Below are 26,372 nucleotides of genomic sequence, written 5' to 3'. Positions count from 1 at the left end.
AAGTTGCTGTGCGGAGCACCTTTAAACAGCTTTTCATTTTCCGATTGTGATCCCCTTGTGTATTATACCAAAAGAAAAACAAAAAAAGAATCAGAGTCTATGTGATCAGCCTCTATTTCATGGCAGTGACTGTTAGTGCTGCTGTTTTCAAAATGAAGGCCACATTTGCCATAAACTCTGTTGCTGTCATAACAATGGCAGCACTCCTCCCCTCCCTCTCATCCTCATTGTGACTGTGTGTCGTTTCCCCCTGGGCCTTACTGAAAATTAAGATGTAGTGATTTCCCCCCATCTGTGTTTTACTCATTCCACCCCTTGGCAACGCCAGAAGCTTTGCCTTAGCATATTTTGTTTGGGTGCTGTAAAGCATCCCAGTAACTTCCTTAAAGGATATGTTCAGGTCTGTCTTTTTCAGTGTACACACAAGGATGTTAGTATTGTGCATTTTTATTTAGGGATGCACCAATTGTAAAATTCTGGATGGATACAGATATTTAATATAACAGTTTGGCCAATGGCCCACATTTTTCATAGTTGTTTTGTATTTGTTTTTTATTTATTCCCTGTTACCAGAGAAACAAAGAAATCTCCAGCTCTTGAATACAGTATCTTTGAATGAGCATGAATGAAATCATACAAAGTTATGAGACAATTTTTAAAATGACCTTTCACATGAAAAACATCTTTAAAAAAGACTCATTCAAAAGCCTTTTTACTGAACATAATTTAATTCCCTTTTATGTAATAAAATTTAATTTCCTCCCTAATATCTATTTTATATTGCTATTAAGAAATTTCTCCTTGAAACTGTTGTATTTATTCAAGTTTTTCAACAAAAACTACATTTTACAATATTACATTGAACACATCATTATATCATTAAATGTTACATTACATGATATACATCATTATATGTTGCATTACATTTCATTGCATCATTATATGTTACATTTAAACACATCTTGATGTCACGAACCGGGCCGCACGGCCATGACAAAGAGGGAGACATATACACAAAGAAAGCCAATTAAAGGATTTTATTTGCTAAAGAATAAACATTAGAAAAAGAACCTAACTAAACATGGCGTTTGCAATCAGTAAAGTCAGTGGTGTAGGTGAGGGCATGAGTGAAACAATGTATGTATGTGATGTTGTAGGGTGTATAAACTAAGATAAAACCAAACCCAAAACCAAATGCTGCCTCAGGAAGAGCAGTGAGCAGCCAGAGCTTTTAAAAGCTCACTGAGCTCAGGTGCTGCCACTTCCCTGATTACCCGCAGCCACGCCCACTGCTACCTGCAAGGGAGAACACAACAAGGCAGACAGGGCAGAGAGAGTCGTCACATTGATAACATCATAATTTACCTTTGCCCAATGCACATTTTTATTGAAAGGAGCTTGAACGTGTCATGATGTAACTATATGCAGCCTCTTAGCTGTTAGCCCTTACCACTAGCTGCTAACAGCTAACGTTAACTACCTCTCCTCTTACCAACCTAAACACAGATTTGTTGTTCACAATGAAGCATTATCAGAGAAAAAACTTGGGTGCATCACCTGACGTGTCAGTAGTGAGTTTACTGTGTCCCCTCATCCCCAAGGCGTCCCAGACAAGATCTCTGTTGCTTCTCAGACACATTTTGTATTGTGGCTGGGACACTGTTGATCACGAGCCCTACTTTTGAGCCTGCGCAAACTTGAAATGACACAACAGTTAAACATCAGGCACTGCTAACTGTGTATATCACCTTATTTGACAAATGGCCAGTAGCAGTCAACAAAGTGAATATTAGGTGTTATCGATGTTTGGCTGATAAATCGGTGCATCCCTAATGTTATTGGTTGTTGTGGTCATTCCTTCCGTCCATGTTGGCCATAAAGAGACCCCCTACTAGTCTACAATCCTTCTCTTCTAAAGTTCAAGTTTGTCATTTTAAAGACAAAAAAAGCATGTAACCTGAAGCGAGAGAAAGTGTACTGCATACCAGAACGAAATCATTCAGTTTATTTCTTGTGAAATCTCTTACATGTAGGCACAAATATCTCTGCAGGCATTGTCCCTGCAAGTATTTAAAAACCTGTGCGTATGCATATATGTGAATCAGGGTTCATAACAGCTACAGCTTTGATTATGTTTTCAGAGGAAGTAAGGTAGCAGAATAATATAAACCTTTGGTGTCAGTCCATTGGTTCTGAATGTCACCCTGCAGTTGCACCACACACACACACACACACACACACACACACACACACACACACACACACACACTAATGTGACTAGACACAGCCATTTAACAGGTCAGTACCATCGATTGTACGATTGATTTGTTTTGTTCCCTCTGCTGCGTGATGCACATCACACATAAAGCTGGGGAGCATGTACCACATTACTTTGACTGCCCCTGGACATTTCATGACCCAGCATGCATTGCTTTCTGGCTGGTGGATGTGGGGCACTGAGGGAGATGACGGGGACTGGACTAATGTGTGTCTGGACTGTGTGTGTGTGTGTGTGTGTGTGTGTGTGTGTGTGTGTGTGTGGGGTGTGCAGTGAATCATCAATATTGTTTTTCCTCCCAGGATTTGCATGTAGTGACAGCAATCTGGCAGCCAGAACCTTGAGAGGAAATCATTTTTCCTTTTTAGACAGTAAGTGTAGTGTGAGTGCCAACCAGATGACCACTGAGTGTTTGTGTGTGATATTTAAGGAGAATTTTACTGTTTTCCTGGCTGTGATATCGGAAAGAAAATCTTGAAAGTGTCTCTAATTCTTCTCTCCGTGACTAATCAAAGCCAGTTTTGTATGTAGTTACTTGTGTCTGTACTTTGAGTTCAAAGACAAAAATGATTGTTATGCTTAACACCAAGTCTCATCTGCTTGGATTCTTTGTGTGTCCTCGCAGAGATAAAACTGCAGTAAGGCCCTCAAATAAAGATGAGTCTCGACACAGAATAAAAACATTTTGGCAGTCTCAGACTCATGCAAACTTCCTCAGAGCTAACATGACCCAGTATTCTGCTGGCAAGAACAAAAACCCTGTCTAACAATTAGCAGTATATAGAACACCTGTGCAAACCTAGGCACAAGCAACTCCACTCATGGTTTTTTTTTTTGGGCATAAAAGGAGTGTTTTATGACACATAAAAAGAAGAGACTTAATGTTATATTATGAAATAAGTGGGGTGAAACACAGTGTCATCTGCTGCATGCTTTTACCTGATGTGTCTTTATTCTGCACCATTAACATAGCAATAGACTTACATGGCAGTCAGTCAAGACACTTCAAGGCCAATCACAAATTGCTGATTCAGAGATACCGCAGCTCCAGAAGCCAAAGGGGGATCACATTGGTAATGTTGCTACACTTACAAGAGTCAGTACAACTTAAATCCCAAACATCACTCTGCTTAGGCAAAGGAGATTAAGATTAGACAATGTGCAGTGCCAGCAGAAAACATGTCTACGCATACACAAAATACTCATGCAAACAAAAGGACGGTAGGAGCACTTCTCAAAACTGCCATGTTAAATCTTTTCAGGGTTACAGAAGACAATTGTGAAGTAGCCCTCAGCGATAGTGCTGCACGAACACTTGGAAACTCAAATGCACTCTGTGGTTTTGCTTTCACACAAATGTATTAAGTGTGGAAATAATATATTTCCAAGTACTGCTAACATCAGAATAATGTACACACAAGAACTCTGACTTTGGCAGTCACATTATAAAAAAGAGTAGATGTGAGATTTGACTAAAAGTATATATGTATAAGGTACAAAAGAAGATGTCACACTGCTGGGTCCAGAGGTGCAAAGGTGGAAAGAGTACAAGAATATCATACTAAAGTAAAAGTACCGTTAACTTTAAAGAAATTTTGCTCAAGTAAAAGTGCTTGTGTAAAGATTCACTTAAGTAAAAGTAGGTCAGTTAAAATGTACTCAGAATAACATCACTGTGTTAAATTTTTAAAAGGGAAAGGAGGGTGGGGGCATCTTTAAGCTACAAAATAAATTGCATTACATGTCCATGTACACACTAGTGGAACAACATCAGCAACACACCCCCTTATCTCCGAACCAACAATAAATTACCTTTCTGTAGACAGCACTTTGCAGCCTGTACATACAACTTCTAATCAATCAGTTTAGCCTAACTAGAATTAAGCTTTAAAGAGGCAAACTCTTAACCTGTAATGTATGAGTTAAAATATAGCAACTCTACTTGTGAAAAAAAATTCTCGAATGAAAGTAAAATTAACAATTTGTAAAAAATACAAGGACAAGGACAAGAAAAATGACTTAATACTACTACTGATTGATATCACTTTATATTTTGTTATGTCATATTTTATCCTTTATCATAACTTGCAATGCTTTGTATCCTTAAATTTAGTTTCATGTGATTTTCTTCATATTATTATTATTTATACATACTGAAATTACATTGTTGGAGGGAGCCTCTGAGTTTTTCCAATGATAGAACCTTGAATCTTGTTACAGTGTTGAGAGTAAATGCAATTCGTGACCTCCATTCCTGGGTACAAGAACAAGCCCTCTATCTTGGCCCAACTGACATGCACCAACAGTTACAGCAACGTTCTGTTTTGCTTCGAGAAATGCAGGGATTCCTTGGCTGCTGGAAGGTTTCACCGCAGTCTCTTGCTGACTGAATGGCATCTGAGTTTTTGCATTGGAATAAGGCCACAGACCTCCCATTCAACCTCCTATCAGGGACACTGCTGTTAGGTGCTCAGACTGTGTAGCCTGCTGGGATAAACTACTGAGTCATGTTGAGACTCTACTTGGCTCGTGATAATAATCCTCCTTGAAATAATTGACAAGTATGTGGCCGTGAAGGATGCAGTGTTCAGCAGCAGCATTTCTGGCCCTAATGAAAAAGAAAATACTCCTCCACATCATCTCACTGACCCTACTGTTCTGTTTCAAAAGGCTGTAACAACAACAAAAAAAACAACAATTTAAGGTTTCTGAGTTCTGACCTTGCCATCAGCAACAACAGACACAACAATAGGATTTGTAAGATCAAGCAGAATTCTTATTTTTTCCACTCAGTTGCGGTGATTGTGTTCCTGCTGCAGCTTCACCTTGTAGAGACGGGAGACAGGGAATCTGTTGTGGTCTTGTGTACAGTCATATTGTTTGTCCCGAGATGCTTTTACTTTATGTGGACCGCTGCTGTACTGACATGTTTCCTCCACGCTTTTTACCTTCAACAAATTCTGCTGTCCTCCTTAGACATGAACAACGTGTTTTAGCCTTGAGGATTACGGGCAGCTTGGCGACCTTACACTGCACACTCACAGTGACCATAGAAGGGGAAAAAAAAAAAAAAAAAGACCACTTTTTGCATCTAAGTCTTTATGCTGTCTTTACTTTCTGCCATCTTGTTGATGAAATATTTTACCCAACGTTTTCCACTATTGGATAATGTTCTGGCACAGTGAGGCGCTGTGGAGCAAGGGGGGGAACACTGTCAAGAGTCCTCATTGAATCTGAATTTTGACATCTTGTAACAACATTGCATGCAAATGATTTTGAGCTGAAGTGCCTGGAGAGAGAGAGCTAGAAACCCGGTAGAGTGATAGTCCCTCCATCATTGACACTCTCTGCTATTCCTCCCCTCCCTGATTTACTCCATCTAATCCTCCCTTTCACTTCATACGTCTCTTTGTCTTCTCTCGCCACTCCCACCAAACACTGCGATTCCTAGTGTCTGTCCTCATTTGATCCATCCATCAATCTTTCTTTAACTCTCTCCCTGCCTGCATCCATCCATCTATCCTCACCCATTTTTCTCCCACTTCTCATGAACTGTTCTTATTGCACTTTGTTTCACTCTCTTGCTCTCTCTGTGCCGTACAGTACAGGCCATCTGTCTCTGTCACTTCCTATTCAAAGCCGTACACCAGTGTACATTCATCAATGCTGAGATCGTTTAAGCAAAATAGCATGCACACACATGCACACACGCTGTGGTCAGTTGCAGAGAGCTAAATGTGTAAATGTACATTATGCTTTTTTAAATAGTGTAGGATGCATGCACGCGGCACTCCAGTGACCTCTCGTTGTGCCAATACAGCCCATTGACTTGCCTGTCAGACCTTATAAAACAGTGACCACTCAATCTGTTACACTGGCTGCTACTTCACTCACTGAGTCAATGTGTGTATGTGTGAGCAAGAGAGAGTGAGTGCAATATGGAGTGACACATACTGGTGTGTGTGAATTTGTGTGCACTGGAAGTCTATGGAGCTGTGTGTACATGTTGTCCTTGTATGTGTGCGGAGACTGAATTGCGTCTTCTACTATGGCACTGTCTTTCACTGTTTATCAATGAGGCCTTGAGTACTAGCTGCATGTATTTGTCATCACAGGCTGCACAGGAAAAGCATACACACACACACACACACACACACACATAAGCCCAGTGAAAAATTTGGCTACACACAGAGAAGGTTAAGAGGAAGGTGACTCAGGCTGAAAATTAGCATTTTATATGTGTGTGCACAGAGAAGAGGAGCCTAGCTGTAAGCATAGATAGCGTATATGTGTGGTGCACTATGTGTGCTTGTGTGTGGTAAGCATGCATGTAGACATATCTAGAGCACACAAGTATATGTGAGACTGTGTTTTCCGATTCCTGACTGTTTTCTCCTGAGGTCATGGGTTCTGTATTAATCATCCCAGCAGCTGGGTAATAGGAGCTCTGCACAGGTGGAACATGCACACACGCACACACGCACACACGCACACACACACACACACACACACACACACACACACACACACACACACACACACACACACACACACACACACACACACCAGTATTTTAATCGTTTACCTGCTGCCAGATTTTTTCTTGTAAGCTAGTAGAACAAAACAGAGCTCTTGAGCATGTGGGTGTTTTGTGTTAACTGGTTTTATGTGTTTGTTTTTGCCTTCCCATGCTCCAATATGTCTGTCGTTGTGGACAGTGGTGGAAGAAGTACTCATTTTTTTTAGACTTAAGTAAAAGAAGTAGCACCATGGTGTAAAGTCCTCAATATGCAGAATAATTTACTTATAATATCACTGGTCAAGCTAGTAAAGGTGGAGCTGCTATGCTGTTTCACCTACTATATATACTGCTGGTTAGGGCTGTACCCAGTCAGAATTTTATCAGTTGAATTGGATGTGGCTGTTTAAATATTAATATTCAACCGCTTGTTCCTTTTTTTGTCTTATACACTATCAAGCCAAACTTAATTGAGCTGTCAGATTTTTGAGCAGGGTCGTTCAGAGTGACCGCAACCTTCACATTATATAGTAAGGAAGCCAAGTTAGCCTTTTGAGCGAATGTGTGCTAACTATGGTAACGGGGGAATGGAAATATGCAACAACTAGGGTTGGGTACTGAACCCTGGTGACAACATGGCACCGGTTCCTATATGACCAGTACCTACAGGACCAAGTCATAATGCAGATTTTGGTGCTAGATTGTACACGTAGAGACTGTGGTGATGAGAAAGAGGAAGCGTAATGTAACGTTGACAGTGACAGTGTGGCTGTTGTGACAGGAGCAGAGAGTATGAAGTTAAATGTAGCAGTGCAGTGTGAGTACAGTTGAGGCTATCCGTCATTACATGCTACCACTGCTCAAAACCCAAGTCAAGTTCCTGTGTCATGCTTTACCACCTGTTGATTGAAGTGAAACAGGCTAGCCCGAAGTTAACAAACGACATTAACGAGTAAAGTTAGCCACACATGGGAAACCTGACCAGGCTCCCTTAAGGTAGACTGTTAAGGTGGACCAGCTATTCTCATTGTAGAGACAATCTCAGCCACTCCTAAACAGACAAAACCTCTCCTGCAGGCAGCTGCTTCTTCAGTCTCACTCAGACTCCCTCTGGGTCTGCAGCTGTCTGTACCTGTTGCAGACATTTTCACAGAGGTGAAGAGACAGTTTGATGTAGTGTAACAACTTTACCCCGGAGAACAGCGTGAAAGTGAGGAGCACTGACTCTGCAGGTACCTCTGGGGACTGAGGGTTTTCTGACTGATGATTTGAATCTTCAACTCTCAGGGGGCAGCCTTACCGCAGGTAGCTAAATACATTATCATTTATCAGTTGATTTATATTTTGTATTTACATTAACAATCTAAATCTGCAAAAGTAACCTCTTATGAAAGCTGACAAATAGATGTAGTGGAGTAAAAAGTACAATATTTCCTCTGAAATGTACAGAAGTAAAGTAGGAGTACCTCAAAATTGCACTTAACTTTACAGTACTTGAGTCAGTGTACTTATTTACTTTCCACCACTAGTCTAGCGTGTGTGTGTGTGTTTGGGCTCATACAGCTCTGTTTATTGAAGTTTGAATGTGTGTTAGTGTGTGTAGTGTGCATTTGTGATCCCTCTAATGAGTCTCTCTGGTAAAACCTGTGGGGAGCTACAGATGCCATAAATGGGACTAATCTGTCTCTGCAGAGAAAACTCTGCTGACTGAGTGTCTCTGAATATTTTTACACAGATGATGTTTTACAAGGTTACAGTGAATATTAATACATGTGTCACATGTGGGTGTGTGTACTTTGCTCCTGATCTGTGTCTAATTTCCTCTGGAGATGAATTTTCTCCCCAACAAACTTAATTATACCAGTTATGGGCTTAATAAGAGGCTGACAAGCTCAGAACAGGTGTTGTTTTACTCAGGTGAAACATTTGTTTACATACCTGTGTATGATGCATTTTGGATTCTTTATTGTAACTGCATCTTGAAACATTTTTAAGCTTTTTTAGGTTGTTTTGTACTTTGTTTAGTTGCCAAATTGTAATTGCTGCAGTTTTAGCTTAGGGCCATGTTTGTCTCTGCAAGCCATCCCTCTCTTTTCCTCTGCCCATTTGATTGTCTTGACATTTATGCTCGCCAAATGTTGGAAATGAAAGCAATCCTGAAGGCACCAGGCTGGTTTAACTATTAAACACTAAACATGCATTTTTCTGTTTGAAGACTGGAGTGAAAGAACTGGTTTAGATCATGCACTTCCACCCGGTTTGTTCACCCAGTCTAATTTCCACAAAATGCTCAGCACTGCGAAGAGGAAGGGGAAACACACAACTCTGTGTATTAAATGATTTTAGATAGATATTTTAGATACAGGGTGTTATCGTTGCCTTTTCTTGGGGTTTTCACATCTGTGCCTCCTGGGAAAATTAGATCTGCTGTTTTGCAGCTTGTGTTTTAGACATTTGATTGCCTCTAATTTCATTCTGATGTTTGGATGTTGCTTTCTTCCAATATTTCCCTCACCCGAAATGGGGTACATTTCATATTATGGCAACACTTTGATTATAGGAATAATCAGCGATGTGGCTGGATCTGATCTTAGGAACTTGAGCTGCTCTGATTGGTAAAATTGGTGAAAATGGTTGGAACACCAATCAGATTGCTTTGCTCCAATCATCCGTGTAATTTCTGTAAACCCGCCTAGTCTCGAAATCATAATGATAATAATGATACATTTTATTTATATAGCATTTATATAGCAATTACACTCTGCTTGCAGCTCCCACTGGGCAAAATTAAACTGGAGCTGATATGAGCCAGAGTGGAGTTTTGACGGATGAGTATGGAAAGTGCTGGTGTTGCTCTACTAACATGCTAATTTCCTTCACAATTATCATGTTTTACTCTGAATGGCATGTTCAACTTGTAACTGAAAAACACAGAAAACAACCCATCCAGTCTAAGCAAAGCAAACTAATTACACAAGATGATTTTATATTGAGGTTTTTTTGTTTTTTTTTCTCAATTTAGTCTTTGGAAATTGCTGTCATATGCAGGTGCATGACTAACCATTAAAATGGACATTAATATCTAAATGGAAATGTCCAGTCATCCTTACATGATGAACATATATAATTAAAGCTGAAAGAAATATATTTAGTTGGAAGGAAGCCATTTCTAAAGAGGTGCCCTGAGATTGGACTATGCTTTGTTATTGTCTGGTAAATGAAGAATAAGCAATAAAACTAGCTATTGGATCATTTTAAAAGGTATAAAGAGCAGTGCATTGCATTTTAAATGGTGCTTTTGCACACCACAGTGCTGACTGAAATGAGAACATTTCTGTTCCAAGAAGAAAAACATCTTTTGGCAGACAAAAAGGAAGTCCCACTTCAAGGATGCTCTTTTTTTCTTTATACCTTTTTAGAAGCTTTTGAGTGTTGTCACAAAGTGAAAACAAAGATAAATGCAGTGACTGTTACCATTTTTAGATACTTATGGGCATTAGGTGCTGGCACTGAACAATTTGCTGATATAAGCATTTAAGTTAATGTTGTGTGCATGATCCATATTGTCAATCTGTTTCTTAATATTTTGACTTTATCATTGCTTTTTCTGTCCACGCTATTTATAATCAACTACTGTTGAAATGTTTGGAATCACTTGTCATATTGATGTTTTTCTTTTTAATAATGGCTATTTCAACAGAGATAAAAAACAACAGCATAACAGACACCAAATGTATTATTTACATTTGACATAGTTTTGGCTCCAAAAGAAGAATTAAATGATTCAAACTTCCATTTAGTCAGTGTTGCATGACAGGAGAGAATATTGTTAGAACTTTGATTTCCAATTTGTTTTCCACTCTAGAAAAGTATAAATGACCCTTGATCATTGTTGAACCACAACTCTGCAGTTGGGCTCCATGTTTTGGAAAGCTGTTTTATTTTGGCCCATCTATAGTCTAATCAATGGTTAGATTGAACAGGTTTGTCTGTGATTTATCAGTCAATTATATGTTGAGCTGATATTCCCTGATTCAGTTCCAGCAGTGCCAGCCCTCGAATAACCTTCTGTTTTCATTGTGAAGTTTTTAGGATAGCTTTGCTAAAGCAACACATTGCATTTAATTTCTGTCTTGTTATAGGTATTAGTGTGCAGGTGACACTACAGCAGGAACCTGTTCCTATTCAAATCTGCACACATTCACCAATGACTGGTGATTTCCTCTATCCTTATTGAGCTGTTGCTCAGAGGGATCTTTGTCTGTTTCTGCCCTTTCATTTGTCAGTGTGGTTGAACCATGTCGAGTGTTCTCCATGTACAAAACATGATTTTTTTTGCAAACCCTTCAAACAAAATAACACCTATTTGTATAGAGGACTTTCTATAACCTAAAAGCATGAAAGACCATTCAAAATCAGTAGTCCTCTCAGCCTTATGACTGTGCCCAATCAAGCTTTTGTGGCAGGCAATTCCAAACATGAATGGTATGGTAAATATCACGTAGTTGTCTGTTGGTAAGACTGTGAGATTCAGTTGTAAGCTCAGGAAAAATTGACCTTAGAGTTGAGAATATTTTGTCACACAGTTGCCGATGGGTTAAAAATTAATAATTTCTCCTTATGTTGATTTAAAAGGGTCATACAAACCTAATTTGTATGCAAATTAGTTGTGTATCAATATAACTTTGAGGTGACAGGGTTGTATATGATGTATGCAGAATTACACATATTACAGCCATATGTCCTTTGTTGCTAGTTATCTGTGTACATAAAAGGCCTAGTCTTCCTTGTACATTGTTTACACTGTGTGGCATAGCTTTAAGAGCATATTATTGTCCCTGCTCCAGTAACGCTGAGACAAATTCCTGTATACTTATCATACCTGAGAATGATTGTGATTCTGATTGCAGTGTGAAAATGGACTTTTATGATGATAAGCTTTCAATAAATCCTCCTTGATTAATGATCTAATTATTGCAATACAAGGGAATGATGAAAAATGCCCACCTCCCGCTATCCAAATACAACACAATTTTTTTTTTCTCTGATTTTATGTAGTAATATTTGTAAGGTGAGAGAACATTTTTTTTTTTTTCATTCTTTTGGTTTCATGGCTCATTAAGATGAGTGAGCACTCCTTGTTGAGTGTTTACACAACTAACATTATTACTTGGATAACTCAGAGTTGTAAAACTGCTTTTTTCTGTCTCTTTTTTTTTTTTTGCTGCAGGTGGGCTATGAGAACGCAGGGACTGTGGAGTTCCTGGTCGACAAACATGGCAAACACTACTTCATTGAGGTCAACTCTCGACTCCAGGTGGAACACACGGTCACTGAAGAAATCACTGAGTAAGTAGCAGATGTTTACACGTGTGGTGGGTTTAGGTGTGTGTGTGTTTGTACTATCTGTCCACAGGCAGGTGTGCAGCTTCAAGGTTAGATGGTTCCCACTCTGAAAAGTTGCTGAAGTAGAAAGGAGTGAAGGTTGGAGGTATGGAAGAGGTGTAGAAAGAGTTGAAAAGAGTAGAGGAGTGAGACATAAGCAAAAAAGGACAAAGAAGAAAGAAATATGGAGAAATGGACAGAGAGAGGGAGGACAGAAAAGAAGGGATTGATGGAAAGCTGACAGGTACAACAGGACGGGTGTTGGAGAGGGAGATTGGGGAAGCCAGAACAGGTGGGATCAGTGAAGAGAAAAGCTGAAAGATGAGGTCAGAGAGAGGACGAGAGACAATGGGAATGAAGGAGAGAGGTGAGAAAGAGAGAGAGGATAATGAAAGATATAAATAGCATTCCACTTCACCGATGACCTGTGAGATTTGCTCGGCTGAAACAACACAGATGGGTCTCAAAGTAATACACATGGGACATAAACACATAAAAACACACAGGTACAGGTATATAGGCCCTGCAGTCACACCCAGACCCATAAATCTTTGTTGAGCGCTGATGTGTGTACACACACAGAACTACAATTACGCTAATTCAAATTGGATTTCTCGCATAATTAGCTCAATTAATGAATTAAGCTGACAGACTAACAAATCAGTGCAACTAATATAGGAAGTTATGGGCAGGGGGGAGATGTGCATGGAAACAACATGAGTTCACCTGTTCCTATGGCAACCAAACATGACTGACAACGCTGTTAGTTCTGCTCTCTTGCTGTCTTGATAATTCTCTGCACTCTTGTTTGGCTTCTTTCATCTCGTCTGTCTTTCAGTCTTTATTTTTTTTACGCAAAGAAGCTCTTTATTCAACTTGCTATGTTTGCATTACACCGCATTGAACTAAATCAGCTCTGGATGTGTGGAAAAACTCATCAGTAAACATTGGAGTCCTGGCAATCATCAAGTCAAACAACCACCACTCTCAGCAGAGAGTCGATTTTGTTTTCCCAAACCATTAATTTGAATTACTTTAAGTAAAACCATGTCCACCTTTAAGTATATCCTGTCAGTTAAGGTCTTGCATATTTATGCTAGCCTTAAAATGTGGTTAATGTGACTTGATAATAATGATTTGGAGACATATGTGACAGCATAGTATTTACCATAGATAATGTAAGTTTTCTATTTATTCGTTTATTTCTAGGTCTCCATGTTGTTCAGATTTTATAGCAGGATTTACACCGCTCATTTGGTTTGAGTTTAACAAGCTGTGTGTTCATGCACTTGCCACATGCTTGGTGTTGACTCATAGGTGCCAGTGGCACATCAGAGTTGAGCTCAGTTAAGGAAACATGTTATTAACTAAATTGTTGATGAATTAAAGCCCCTTGACACTCTTAGTGCACCCACACAGGTCACTTACTTTGGCTGATTAGACATCTTCCAAGGACTGTGTGGGCATATATAGACCCTCTCCGACTCTCCTGGTAGCTTTGTTTCTTCTGTTATGGTAGGCCATATTTCACCTTTATTATTCCCTAAAGAGTCAAGGAAGCACCTCAGTAAATTCCCAGCATAGCTCCACCCAACTTTTAAGCAGCCTCAATAACTGAAAACACCTGTGTGGGTGTGCAGCGGCAGTGAGTTAATGTTCAGTGTGAAGTTTACTTGAAAACAAAGGTATGTGTTCATTCAGTGCATGTCACAAAAAAACAGTGTAACAATGAGGCCAAACAAATCCTCACTTTTCTTCCTCACAACAAGTTGATTTTTAAATAGATTTTGTTGTATATCTTCTCACCTGCCTTTGCTATGCATTGTTAGTGTTAAGTGTGTTACTGTTCCAGCTGTAGATAGGTGAAATAGCGTGGGACCATTTTCAGGAATATGTGTTGCATCAACATTAACAACAACAACACCAACATGTGCCAAAATGCAAACAAAATAGGCATCTGCTCATAAAGTGCTACTGGTGGTAATGTCAATAGGCCTTCTCTACAGTAGATATTAGACTGTTATTATATTGAAAGTGATATTTACTGAAGGATATGCTGTGCAAAGTCTGTCTGTGAAACAATGTATAGATTCATGCAGAAATAAACCCACTCAATCATTACTTATGACCAGCTAGAGGTGTATGATGGTGTTTTTATCTTCAGAGACAGTGTTCTCTGCACTTTCTTATTTTCTTATTTTGCTGTGGTTGGGGCGTTCCAGGGCTGCAACCTTTTGAGTATTAGTGTGTACCCTACAACCAATAACAGTGTGCAGGTGAGGTTGGGACTTTATAAAAAGGTTGCTACCAGGTAGTAGCAGCACACATCCAAGAGGAAGCTACAAAAATCATAGACACAGTGCAGAAAAACATGCAAATTTAGTGAATGCTAAGCAGACAAAGCTGTGTAAAACAACATTGAATCTGGGTTTGGCTTTTACTTTTGCTGGCGAGCACTGGAGGAGAGGATTGGGATAAGGGAGATGCAAAGTGCTTAGCTTAGTTAGTCTGTCAATGTATTAGCTTTTCCATAACAAATTAGAACCAATGTAACATTACTACAATAGTAGCTTGCAGTGTAAGGAGGAGGGGCCAAGTTTGAATGTTGTTTATAAACAGTAAACAACAGTTAGTTTAGTTTAACAGGGGCCACGCACAATACAACTGTTGAGTCAGTTAGCTATAAAGCCAATTTGCATCTGGGCACCTTGGGCAGGAAAACATTAAAAGGAAATATGGACAGTACAATACAAACTATTAAAAGTAAAACCATTTGCACATTTACAAACAGTACATCATATCATAACATTTCACACAAAATAAGCAATATATAGTCTCAGTTGATTACAGTCAGAGATTTAGATCAGTGATCACATGATTGGTATGTCTTGAGCCATGCTTTAAAAATACTGAAAATCATGCCTTCCCTGATCTGGGTGGAAATTGAGTTACATTTATCTGTCGTTCTTACCCAAAATGCTGATTGTTTGAAATCAGTTGTATTAAATTTTAGGGAAGCACTCACTTCTGGCTGATGCCCTAATCTCCCTAGCATTGCCCTGCAGAATGATACACACAGTTTAAGTGTTGGTGGCACAATTAATTTATACATGAGGCACATATCTACAAACAGAGAAACCTGTCAAATAGGGCTGTGCGATATGACGATATATATCATGTGATGAGAGAGAAAAATGTCTATCGTTTCATATTTTGCTTTATCGTTTGTATCGTTGTGACGCAAATTACACTTTTTACGGCAATATTTTTTGTCATTTGGAGTCTGTCCATCTTTTGCACGGATCTCATTGATAAATTACTCTTCTTAGCTTTTTAATTCGCAAAGCTTTTACAGCACTTACAGTAACATAACAAGTTTATATAACTCCACTGTCTGTCTCTGCTGCGCTGCACAGGGCTGCCCTGCAAAGAGCAGAAATGCAGCGAGACGGCAACAATATTTAGGGACTGTTTGTGCTTTAGAACATAACCGCTGTGAATCAGGATATGAAATGACCTATATTGTAATATGAGATTTTGGTCATATTGCCCAGCCCTACTGTCAAAGGTCATTAGGTTATATTGTTTCCTGCACCTTTAACAAATAAACCTAATTTCTGATATATTTTTGTTTTATGAGGTATCATTATAGCAAAACAGAACTCCTATAGCCAGTACACCTGTATGATGCCATCTGAGATATAAACAGCTAATTGTTCATATCATTTATGGTACAACTTTATTACACATAATACTATGTAAACTTTATCCTCTTTCTTGCTGAAAAAACATGGTATAATTTTCAGTTTCTTTTCATTTTTGTTACTGTATGAAAAATTAAAATGTGCAGAGCTCTACTGTGGTTTTTTTTTTTAGGAAGCAATAATGTAGGAAGAAGATGGGATATTTGACTATCATAAATCATGTATTTTATGTGCACGCAGCAGATATATCTACAATGTAAACTTTCCAGAATTGCCTTTCTTTTTTGTTACTGCCATTGAATGCAGTGTCATATTTGATACATTTAAAAATGAAAAATGGGCTAAAATGGAGGATAAGGGACAGTGAAGAACTCGGGCAATATCATACTAATATTTTCATCTAGTTGCAACTCACCAAGGATGTCATGCTTGATTATTTGTGAGGGGAAAATGAGATGGAAAAGCTCTTGACTCCACATCAATAGATGTTTCTTTATTCTGCCTTTGTACCACCATCACCTCCGCCTACCCTCCTTTTTGTTCTTTTATAGCTCTCCACCTCCTCTTTATGTGCTTTTCTTTCATAGTGAAACAGCTTTTGTACCTGCTTACACACACGCATGGACACACACTCAGGTACACACTTACCCTGCCGTGCTCTGCTCCTATCAGCAAGACAATGAGTTGATAGAAAGTCATTATTGCGGATCCCCTCCACTCCAGTCCAGCACCAGTTTGTCATATCCTCTTTGTCCTGCAGACAAAGCCTTATATTACCGAGGAAATTTGACGTTTTGGGGAATTGGGGTCATTTGAATCAGCAGGAGTGCAGTAATTATTTGAATCTGGGCAGCGTCCTGCATGAAACGGCACATGTAGAAAGTTTCAGCTGTCACAAGCAACACTTTTAATTTGCACAGCTTTCATTTTAGGCTGAGGTTCAGCTCTAAGCAGCCACAGCTGAAGAGTCTGATGGCTGGAAAGAGAACAAGCCTTTCCAACAGAAACTCGATGTGCATCCATCTAAATTGTAGGGGACATGTACTCTTTACAAGGGGACATGTATTACATTTGAGTGTAAATGACTGTATTTTGTACTTTTATTTGAACATTATGTCCATTAGTCTTTGAGCTTTTCAGTTTCACTCGGCTGCACTCCCAATCTCTGAGGTGTGCGAGCACATTCATTCTTGTTTTTGTGGGTTTGAAACCGACTGCGTTACTAATAGACTTGTCAGCAAGGTATTTTTCATACTGAGTTGTGAAACTCCCCTTTTAAACTTGCTGTTCACTCCCCAACTCTCCTCCCCACACTGTCTTTCATCACTTTCATCTCTCCTGCATAATTCCTTTTTCATCAATCATTCCCTATTTGATTTGCTGGCTTTCTCCAACCTGGCTGCAGTTGAGCTTCAGCTTCTTTGTCTTTTATTTTCATTCTCCCTCCGTCTTTTTCATTCTCTTTTTCTCCTCCTTCTTACGTGTCACATACACCAAAATTCAAAACGTTTTTTATATGCATCTCCACCGGCTGCTGTGGCAGGATGCCCACCGTAAATGGATTTGAAATACCTGTTCAGCTTCTCCAGCACTCCTTTAACTTGTTCATTCTTCACTCCTTCTTTGTTTCACTCTTAGCCCTGCTTCATTTGTTTGAGATCGGTTGTTTTGTGTTTGTTTTTCACAATCCCTCTTGCTGTGAATGCAGAGTGTATTGCTTTGTCTTGGCCCATATCCCTTTCTATCCTTGTTTTTCCTTTACTTCTTACTCTTTCTTTCTCACCTCTCCCTGTTAGTATCCATGTTAGAGGGTTTTGCTGTGGGTGGGACAATTTCTGTGGGCAAGCTGGCTTCTCCATCACTTTGGTCCATAGTGGAATATAATGATATCTTTGATTAATCAGCATGAAGTTTGGAGGAGACCTTCATAATTCTGATATGGTGAATCCCAATAACTTGCCTGATCCCCTGACTTTTCCTGTAGCGCCACCACCAGGTTGACATTTTTGGTTCAGAGTGAAATATCTGGACAACTATTGGATTGCATCTTAACTTTGTCAGTGTGTGCACATTATGATGCTGTTATGATGTTTTATATGAGCAACCTGACAAATGCTAACATTTTTTTTTACATTTATTTCACCTTGACTGTTAAGGATCAGAAACATCATTGAATCACTGTAAAGACAACTAAATTGTAAAATGGTTAAATTCAAACATGTGACCATTTAGTTCCCTTTTCCATGTTTTATGTCCCCTGCTGTAGTGATAATGTGTTAGTAAAAGTAAGTAAATGGTTTTTATGTAATAACTTTTGAGATTAGATGACTATGAAAAACAAAATGTTTGAAAGTAGGACACAATGTTGAAATGACTAAAATAGAGGTACTATCCATCCATTTTCTGTAACCCCTTATTCTCTCAAGGGTTGCAGGGGGGCTGGAGCCTATCCCAGCTGACATTGAACGAGAGGTGGAGTACTCCTTGGATAGGCTGTGAGACTGTCACACAATATTTTCTTATTCTAATTGTTATTTAAAAGTAACATATATATAATACCTAAAAAGCATTCATTATTTTTGTAAATTTCACTGAAATTGATACTCTGTTTAAACATTTAAACATTTAAAGGTATGCTATGCAGGATTATCATAAGAAAACATTGTATAGACTCAGAAAAGTAATCTCTCAATCATAACCCAATGAGCGGGGGTTTATTTTTTTGCAGACTCTGCCCTCTGCCTGATTTTTTTTTTTTTTAGTTTTCTTATTTTGCTATGATCTGGATAATACTAGGCACAGCATGCAGGTGTGGTCTGGACTTTATTAAAGTTGTAGGTACCAAACCGTAAGCAGCCCACATCCAAGAGGAAGCTACAAAAAATGCACAGTGCCAAAAAAAACGTAAATGTTGTGAACAAAAGTGCATCTGGAGTTGGCTTACACTCCTGCTGCTGATACTGTTACGAACAGTAACTGATAGTTCCTGCAAAGCATACCTTTAAAATGCCAATCATTTAGTGAGAGACAATGTAATAACTTGTTTAAGACTCGAAATGCAAAGCAGTGGAGTTGGACCAAGGGCTCGTTGGACTTGACTCAAATCGTTGGCCTTGACTTGGGATTTGTTGGTCTTGTGTTGTAATTTGTTGGTATAGATTTGGGACTTATTGGTCCTGATCTTGGTTGGTTGGTCTTGCATCTAGATTTATTGTTCTTTTTGGGACTCATTGATCTTGACTCTGTATTGATTCGGGACTTGTTGATCTTGACTTGGGACTTGACTTGAGACTCATTGGTCCTGATTCTGGACTTGACTTGGGATTTGTTGGTCTTGATTTTGAACTTGTTAGGCTTGATTCATGACTCAGTCTTGACTCAGTATTGATTTGGGAGTGTTGGCCTTGACTCTGGACTTGACTTGGGACTTGTTGGTCTTTATTTGGGACTTGATGGTCTTGACTCTGGACTTTATAGCCAAGACTTCAGGGTTGCTTGTGACTTTCAGTACAATGACTCTGTTCCACCTCTGTAAAAAGCAATCAAAGCTGCATGCAGAACTGAGAAAAACCTGGAAGCTCAATACCAGGTGTAAATGCAAAGGGCTGTGATCGGATGTAATTATCCAGACGAGATATCCAGATATCGATCACATGTTAGCACCACCTGTAAATGGGCTCTTAGCCTTGTTTCCCTCTCAGTTAGATGCTCTCTGGAACAGATTCCTTTACTTTGATGTTGCTGTCTGTCTGTCTGTCTGTCTCCTTGGTATGCCGTTTGAACTAACTGTTACTAATAGGGTGCTGAGGGTCAGTGTAACACACACACACACACACACACACACACACACACACACACACACACTCAAACTCAGGTATCAAAGTCGCCTTCTCTCTTTCTCTCTCTCCTTAATCCATCCCCTCTTCCTTCTGACTCATCCATCTCATCCTTCATTCCTCCCTCAGGTTCTCCCAGTCATCCGTCTGTCCTCAGCTGACTCGCTGCATCCATCTCTCCACCTCTGTCCATTTCTCCATAACCCTTCTCCCTCTCTTCCTCGCGCTATTGCCTCCTGTTCTGTCTCCCTCTTTCCCTCTGCCGTTCTTTCAGCCCTGTCAGTTTCTCCCTCTGTGTGTCTACCGCTCATTCCCATCACTCCGTCTCCCTCTTCAGTCTCATTCCTCTCTCCTCCCTCTCATCCATCTCATCTTTGTCATTCTCTCCTCATTCACATTCATCCTCTCTTCTCCGTTCCCCCCCCTTTGACATCTGTCTATTCATTCATCTCTCCCTCTCTCTGTCCTTTACCTAACCTTTGCCTCATCCACTCTGACGCTTCATCTTTACTTTGTCCCTTTATGAACTTGCCCCTCTTCACCCTCGCTCCCACCATCTGCCCTCTCTTATCCTGCCGTCTTGTCGCTCTCTAGCTCCATCTGTCCCGCTTGCTCCATGCTTTCGTGTATTTGTACAGGCGAAAGACAAAACGAAAACAACCTGAAAGAAGGACTTTGAGGTAATTAAATTATATTTGCAAAGACAGCTACACAGACAACCTATTAAGTTAAATCCTTGATCTATGTGCCTTGATTAGCTAGGTCGAAAATCAAGGATAGCTTTTTCCATTATAATAAATCCGTATTCCAAATAGAGTCTGACAGATGCTGGATTTTTGAGGCCAATAGCATGATGACACAGGACTTTAAAAAAATCTTAAAATGATATATTCACAGATTTTCAGTTTTAACTAAAATGTGACATAAGCAAATTATTCCTTTTTAAAATAAAGGCTCTTAACATTTTGTTATTCTGACCAAGATGACTGATTCTAATCAGGTTTCTAGTAAGTAGTGTGTTTACACTGAGTTACATTGAGTCAGCATGCGTACTATAAAAACCTTTTCCTATTGTAATGTTGATGTAATACACAAAGGAAATGCAGGAGCTGCTCACAGCTGTACAAAATCCAAATCATTAATGGTGATGCAACAGCTCCAGGAACTCATCAGAAAACAGAAAATAACATAATTAGAGATTAATTGCCAGTAGCATCGTGAAGTCGTGGTGTGATTGATGTCTGACTGAACAAGTATTGTGTAATTTGTTGGTGGTATGAAATTATAAGGTATGTTGATTTCTTGTATACAAATAGAGAAACAGTATACAATAACATCTAGTAAAATCTATATACTGTAGGCATTTAGTATGGGTTGCTAAACTGGGACACAGCAACACATTTATCTCCTGCATATGTTTATGAGACACTGTGTTTAGAGCTGACAGCCAGCCTGTACAGATCAACTCAGGCATAAGATATACTGACACACAGCCCTGAAACCAGTGTTGTAGGACTTTACGCTGTCTTGAATCGGTCTCAGTCAAAAGAAGGGTTGGGATATTATTCAGTGACTGGTCAAGACCGCAACTATCACTACATTGCCTGTGCAACAAAGGAGTGTCCCATGCATAAAATTCACCTCCACAATGCCTTTTGGTTATTTTATCAAGATATCTCATGGTTCACAAACTCATATACCATATGTGGCAATTAAGGAGATTAATGAAGACGAATCCTTATTTGTTTGTCATGGTTGTTTTTACGGGAATATACATGTTTCAGATCAATTTAAGGAGTGCCTATAGTTTGCGGGGTTTGTGTGGGACTCGCAGTGGTCTGGTCTTGGTCAGTCTCAACCCCTTAAAGTCTTGGTCTTGGTCTCACTACACTCCAGTCTTGGTCATGCTTTGGTCTCGGTTAAGATGGTCTTGACTGCAACACTACCCAAGACTCATTGCTTTATAATCAGACCTTAACCAGTTTGAGTCTGTCTGATAGAAGGAACTGAGTGAACCCATGAAGACCTGTACTTAATATATTTTTTGCCTCGCCGGGCTCTAATTCAGAACACAAACGGCCTTTGTAAAGAGGAACAGTAGTTACAAGTCCGAACTAACCACCTTGAACTTTACACAAAACCATCTTAACGTTTATTTTTCCCTTTTCCATATGTCCTCCCACCTTTCCTCTCCATCCTATTCCACTGTCCCTTGTACTCCCCCTTCATGAATACCATTTCCTCTTCCTCTGCCGCTCTTCTCTCTCCAACTTCTCTCGATATTGCTTTGATTGTTGTGTCACATCTCCTGCTTTTCTACAGCGCTGGTAGCTTGACAAGGTGGTATCTTGTTTGACTGAGACGGCACCCCTTCACTTTTCACTGCTTCCTTTGCTACTGTCTCTCTCAGCGGTGGTAATGGGTGCATACACAAGTGTCAGTGAGGAGGCGGAATGCCACAATCTGTAATCAGAATGAATGCACACACACGCAGACACACACTCTCTCTCATTCACAGACGCATACAAAAATACGCCCCCGTATTCCAAAAATTTGATGTCCAAAGGCATCAACGAAGACACACTTGCACAAGGAAAAAAAATGCACAGAAACATTATTCGAATCCCTTTTCATCTGTCTTCCTGCCTTACTGAATCCCTACACAAAAGAGGCAATTCTGTCTGAATGTGTATGCAACAGACACAATGTGAGATACATGTTAGATATATTTTGTCTGGGAGGCATACCCAGTGTGTGCATGAGGAGATGTTTGTGTATGAGATGCTCGGCTGTCTGAAAGGCATAAGTGTGAGCGTTTGTGTGAGACAGGGGTACCGCCTCTGCATTCAACTCCAGCTCTGCCTTTGAACTTCTCCTCTCTCAAGGTTCAATTTGTCCATAATTTAGCTGTAAACGATCTATCCTTTGTGTGTCGAGTGTGTGCTTCTCAGTGGCAGCGTGCATTCAGCTAGTGTGTGTGCTTCTATGTGTTTATATTGTTGTCAAGGGACATTGCACATTTTGTTGGATTGGTGGACAGGAGTCCTTTAGATCCTAAAGTGATATAATTATTCCCCGGGTTCATGCAGTGCTTTGTGCGTGTGTGGGGCTATGTGTGAGTGTGCACATGTGAGGGACAAATATCAGGAGGCAAAGAGTGCCTTACTTGTGAATGTGTTTTAAGTCCAAACTCTCAGATGTAACCACCAGGAAATAATAATAATTAAAACACATTTCACTACTTCCCAGATTATTTGCATGTCTTTTCAGTTTTTCGCCACAGTTTTTCCTCAAAAACATGAAAAACCATCTGACAAGTCAATCAAGTTAACATCAAAGAAAAGTTTCTTTTCCCCCAAAGTCTATTTATTTCTCAGGCAGTGCTTACACCCAGGCTGTGCATCGCTCCATCAGGCTCCATCAATTTAAATCTCAGCAAACAATTTCCAAACTTCCACCTAACCTGAACCATGTCTAACCTCTAATACCTTAAACTAACTATTTGATTTGATAAACATTTGTGGACCGTAAATTTTTTTTTTAAATTCGAATATTCTGGCTGTACTATTGTTGTCAGTGAGATCAGTATGTTATATGAACATTATTCCTTAGTCTCTGTGACATATTTGGATGATTTTACGACTATTTGCTTTAGATTTCTAACATATAGCTCTTTTAAACGAATACTTCACCCACAAAATGAACATTTCTATATCAGGAAGTCATGGCTTGTTACCTTGAATTTGTGAAAAAGACTGTTCTCGCAGGCCATTATGGACGGCGGCAAAAATATTGATGCATTCATTATTAGGGGACTGTGTAAGCAAAACTATAGCAGAACAACCTTTTATAAGCTCTTACCCCAATTGTAGTATGATCCAAATCTCATTTATCCAGTCATATGCTCAGTACTTTCAAATAAAATGCATTTTCACTAAAACCTTACAATTTGTAATTGAAAGTGAAACTAATCTATGCTCTTGTTAAAGCTAGACTCCAATACTAAGGCTTTTAATTGAAAATGCATGTGTTTGTGAACTACTGAGCATATTACTGGATACATTAGACTTAGCTTGTACTGCACGAGTTGTGTGAGAGTTTGTAAATAGATGTTGTGATGTCGTTTTGCTGTCGTCACATGTGGTCCCCATGTGGTCAATCAAGTCAAAACGTTCGCTGTTTTCCGTGGAGGCATGCAAATCTTCTTGACTAACTCAAGGTAACACGGCATGACTGATATACAGATGGTCATTTTATGGGTAAAGTAGTCTTCAGATGTTTTGTGAATTTTCGAGTTGAAAGTTGAGTTTCAAAAATCATTCTGTTTTCTGATCCTTGATAGCATGTTGTAATGAGTAGGATTTTTTGTTGTTAAAGAAGACTCTTGCAGATCATGTGTGACAACAATTACCTCAACTTAGTGACCTCTTGCTAGCCTTCTATAATCTCATGGTCCTTATTATTGAGCTGCAAATAAGCACTAAGCAGTTAAGAACTTGTATCAAACTTTGAGAACAGCTGCTGCAAAGTCAGTCATTTTTTGGCTGCAATAATCCCAAAAAACAAAAAGAAAACAAAAGAACTGCAAGACTCTCACCATTCCTTTGACGTTTTTCCACCAAACAACAAAAGCAGAGGCTTTCTCTGCTAACTGGCCAGTCCAATAAAAGGATTTGGCTCATGATTTTGACATCAGAATCCATTCCCCTTCAGCAAACCAAAGCAGTGCACCCTTAGTACACCACACACATAATACAGCACAGTATACAGCACGTAGTGTTTGCATGCTTTACAGCTGATATGAGATATCAGGAACATGCTGAGCTATAATAGGTTGTGGGTTCTTGTGTGTATTATATTTCAAATGACAGTGACTTGACATGATTTACCAACATACTCAGTGTCAGATATCAACAACATGCTTTGACTGACAAGGGATGTTGAGGACAGATTAAAGCCATGATATGTGCAGCATCTTTATTTCACCAATTTCTCGGCGGTTTGTTTCCATTCTTGGCAGGAAAAGAAGGTCATCCGAAGCAGCTTTTAACTCACAGGAAAAGACAATAAAACCCTCTCTACTCCAAGATAGTAGTAAATAACAGCTTCCCAAAGAAAATCAGCACAGTATTGAAAACAAAACCTGGAAGGTCATTACAAACTGCATCAAATCCATCATAGAGACACCGGGTGACAGTGATTTGGCTTTTCTCATTTAAAACAGAAATCCAATTGATTACAGGTGCTGTATTGACAGACTTAACTGAGATCAGCACTCACACCACAGCACAATAAAACAGTCCTTCTGAAGCAGATAATAATAAACCTGTTCATGCATGCTTGTGTTGAATGTGATTAAATGTCACATTTGAATCATTTCAGGTTAAGGGCTTCGCATTGGCAACCAGTATTGATTGCTTTAATGGTGTACCATGGATCATCTGAATAGTAATTTTATTAAATAAACTGCATAAAATCCATCATAGTGAAGGTTGATCACAACTGAGTGCATCATATATCCACCCCCCCCCCCCACTGAAAGCCAGTATGGCCCTGCGCAGTAGAATGGCAAATGTCTTATTCTAATTTGCAATAAAAAAAAGTCATTATCTCAGTTTTGCTGTAGTGATGTCAAACAAATGCCCAGAATCTACTGCACTGTGTTCCTGTAAGTGAGGGATACAATTTGGACTGGATATTATCTAATACTTCATGTTTAATACTGTGATTTTTGCTGGTTAAAAAAGGAATTGCTATCATTACATCCTTGGTATGAGGCAAGTCAATAGCCTGCCATGTAATATTGCTGTTTGGATATGTGTGTGTGTGTGTGTGTGTGTGTGTGTGTGTGTGTGTGTGTGGCAGTTCTTTGGAGAGAGGACTTCATTGCACTATCCTGTAAATACAGCAACTAGATGAGCAGATGAAGAGGCTGCCATAAAGTATGGTGTTTTTAGAGCTGCCACAAGAAGATTGTGAGTGTCTTTAAAACAGAAAACAAGAGCATTCTTCTGCTTTTATTGCTTTTATTTTGACAGCACTGCAGACAAAAACAGGGAATTAGACAGGGTGTGCGTAAATACATATTTTGATGTGTGTCAGGGAAACTGAGTTAGCTGTGTTTGGGGTTTTATTGCTTTTGGTATGCGTGCACCCATGTGTGCACACATTTTTTTTGGGTCTTTGGATATTTGTGCGTGTACATGCATTAATATATCAGTGATTGAGAGAAAATGTGTGTGCAGCACCTGGTTATTTGTCTGTTTAGGCTGGCTAATTAGTCTTAAATGACCACTCTCCATCTTCATCAGGCTGAGAAAGAGTGACAGAGAGAGAGCAGGAGTGAGGAAGACAGAAAGAAACAATGCCTCGCATTAATTGACACAGGGTCTGACAAATGAGGGGTGAAAATGGAGAAAGGGAAGAGACATGAGGTGAATTAAAAGAGTGGAGCGACCCAGAGCTGCTGTAGGAATTAAAGCTCAGCAGCTTGCTGGACCAAAGTTTCAGGCCTGTGTTGGTTAGATATGTTTGAGTCTATAGAGGATCCCTGCATTAATACATTTCATTGTGAAACCATTTGAGGTGATGCATTGTAATGCCGTCTCTATCCTTCAATTTGTCATGGATCCTCTTTTTTTTCTTTCTGC

At 39.4% G+C, this 26,372-nt stretch overlaps 1 protein-coding gene across 1 annotated transcript in view; it reads left to right on the top strand.

Annotated features, from left to right (window-relative positions):
* Positions 1-26,372, top strand: part of pcxb (pyruvate carboxylase b) — a 348,589-nt gene that overhangs the window by 58,699 nt on the left and 263,518 nt on the right. Inside the window, exon 10 of the mRNA XM_049567509.1 lies at positions 12,028-12,146. Within this exon, the coding sequence (XP_049423466.1) occupies positions 12,028-12,146 (119 nt within the window). The remainder of the gene's footprint in view (positions 1-12,027; positions 12,147-26,372) is intronic.

Source organism: Epinephelus fuscoguttatus, linkage group LG23 (assembly GCF_011397635.1).
Source record: "Epinephelus fuscoguttatus linkage group LG23, E.fuscoguttatus.final_Chr_v1".
NCBI classification, from domain to species: domain Eukaryota; kingdom Metazoa; phylum Chordata; class Actinopteri; order Perciformes; family Serranidae; genus Epinephelus; species Epinephelus fuscoguttatus.
This window is presented reverse-complemented; position numbering and strand designations above follow the sequence as displayed.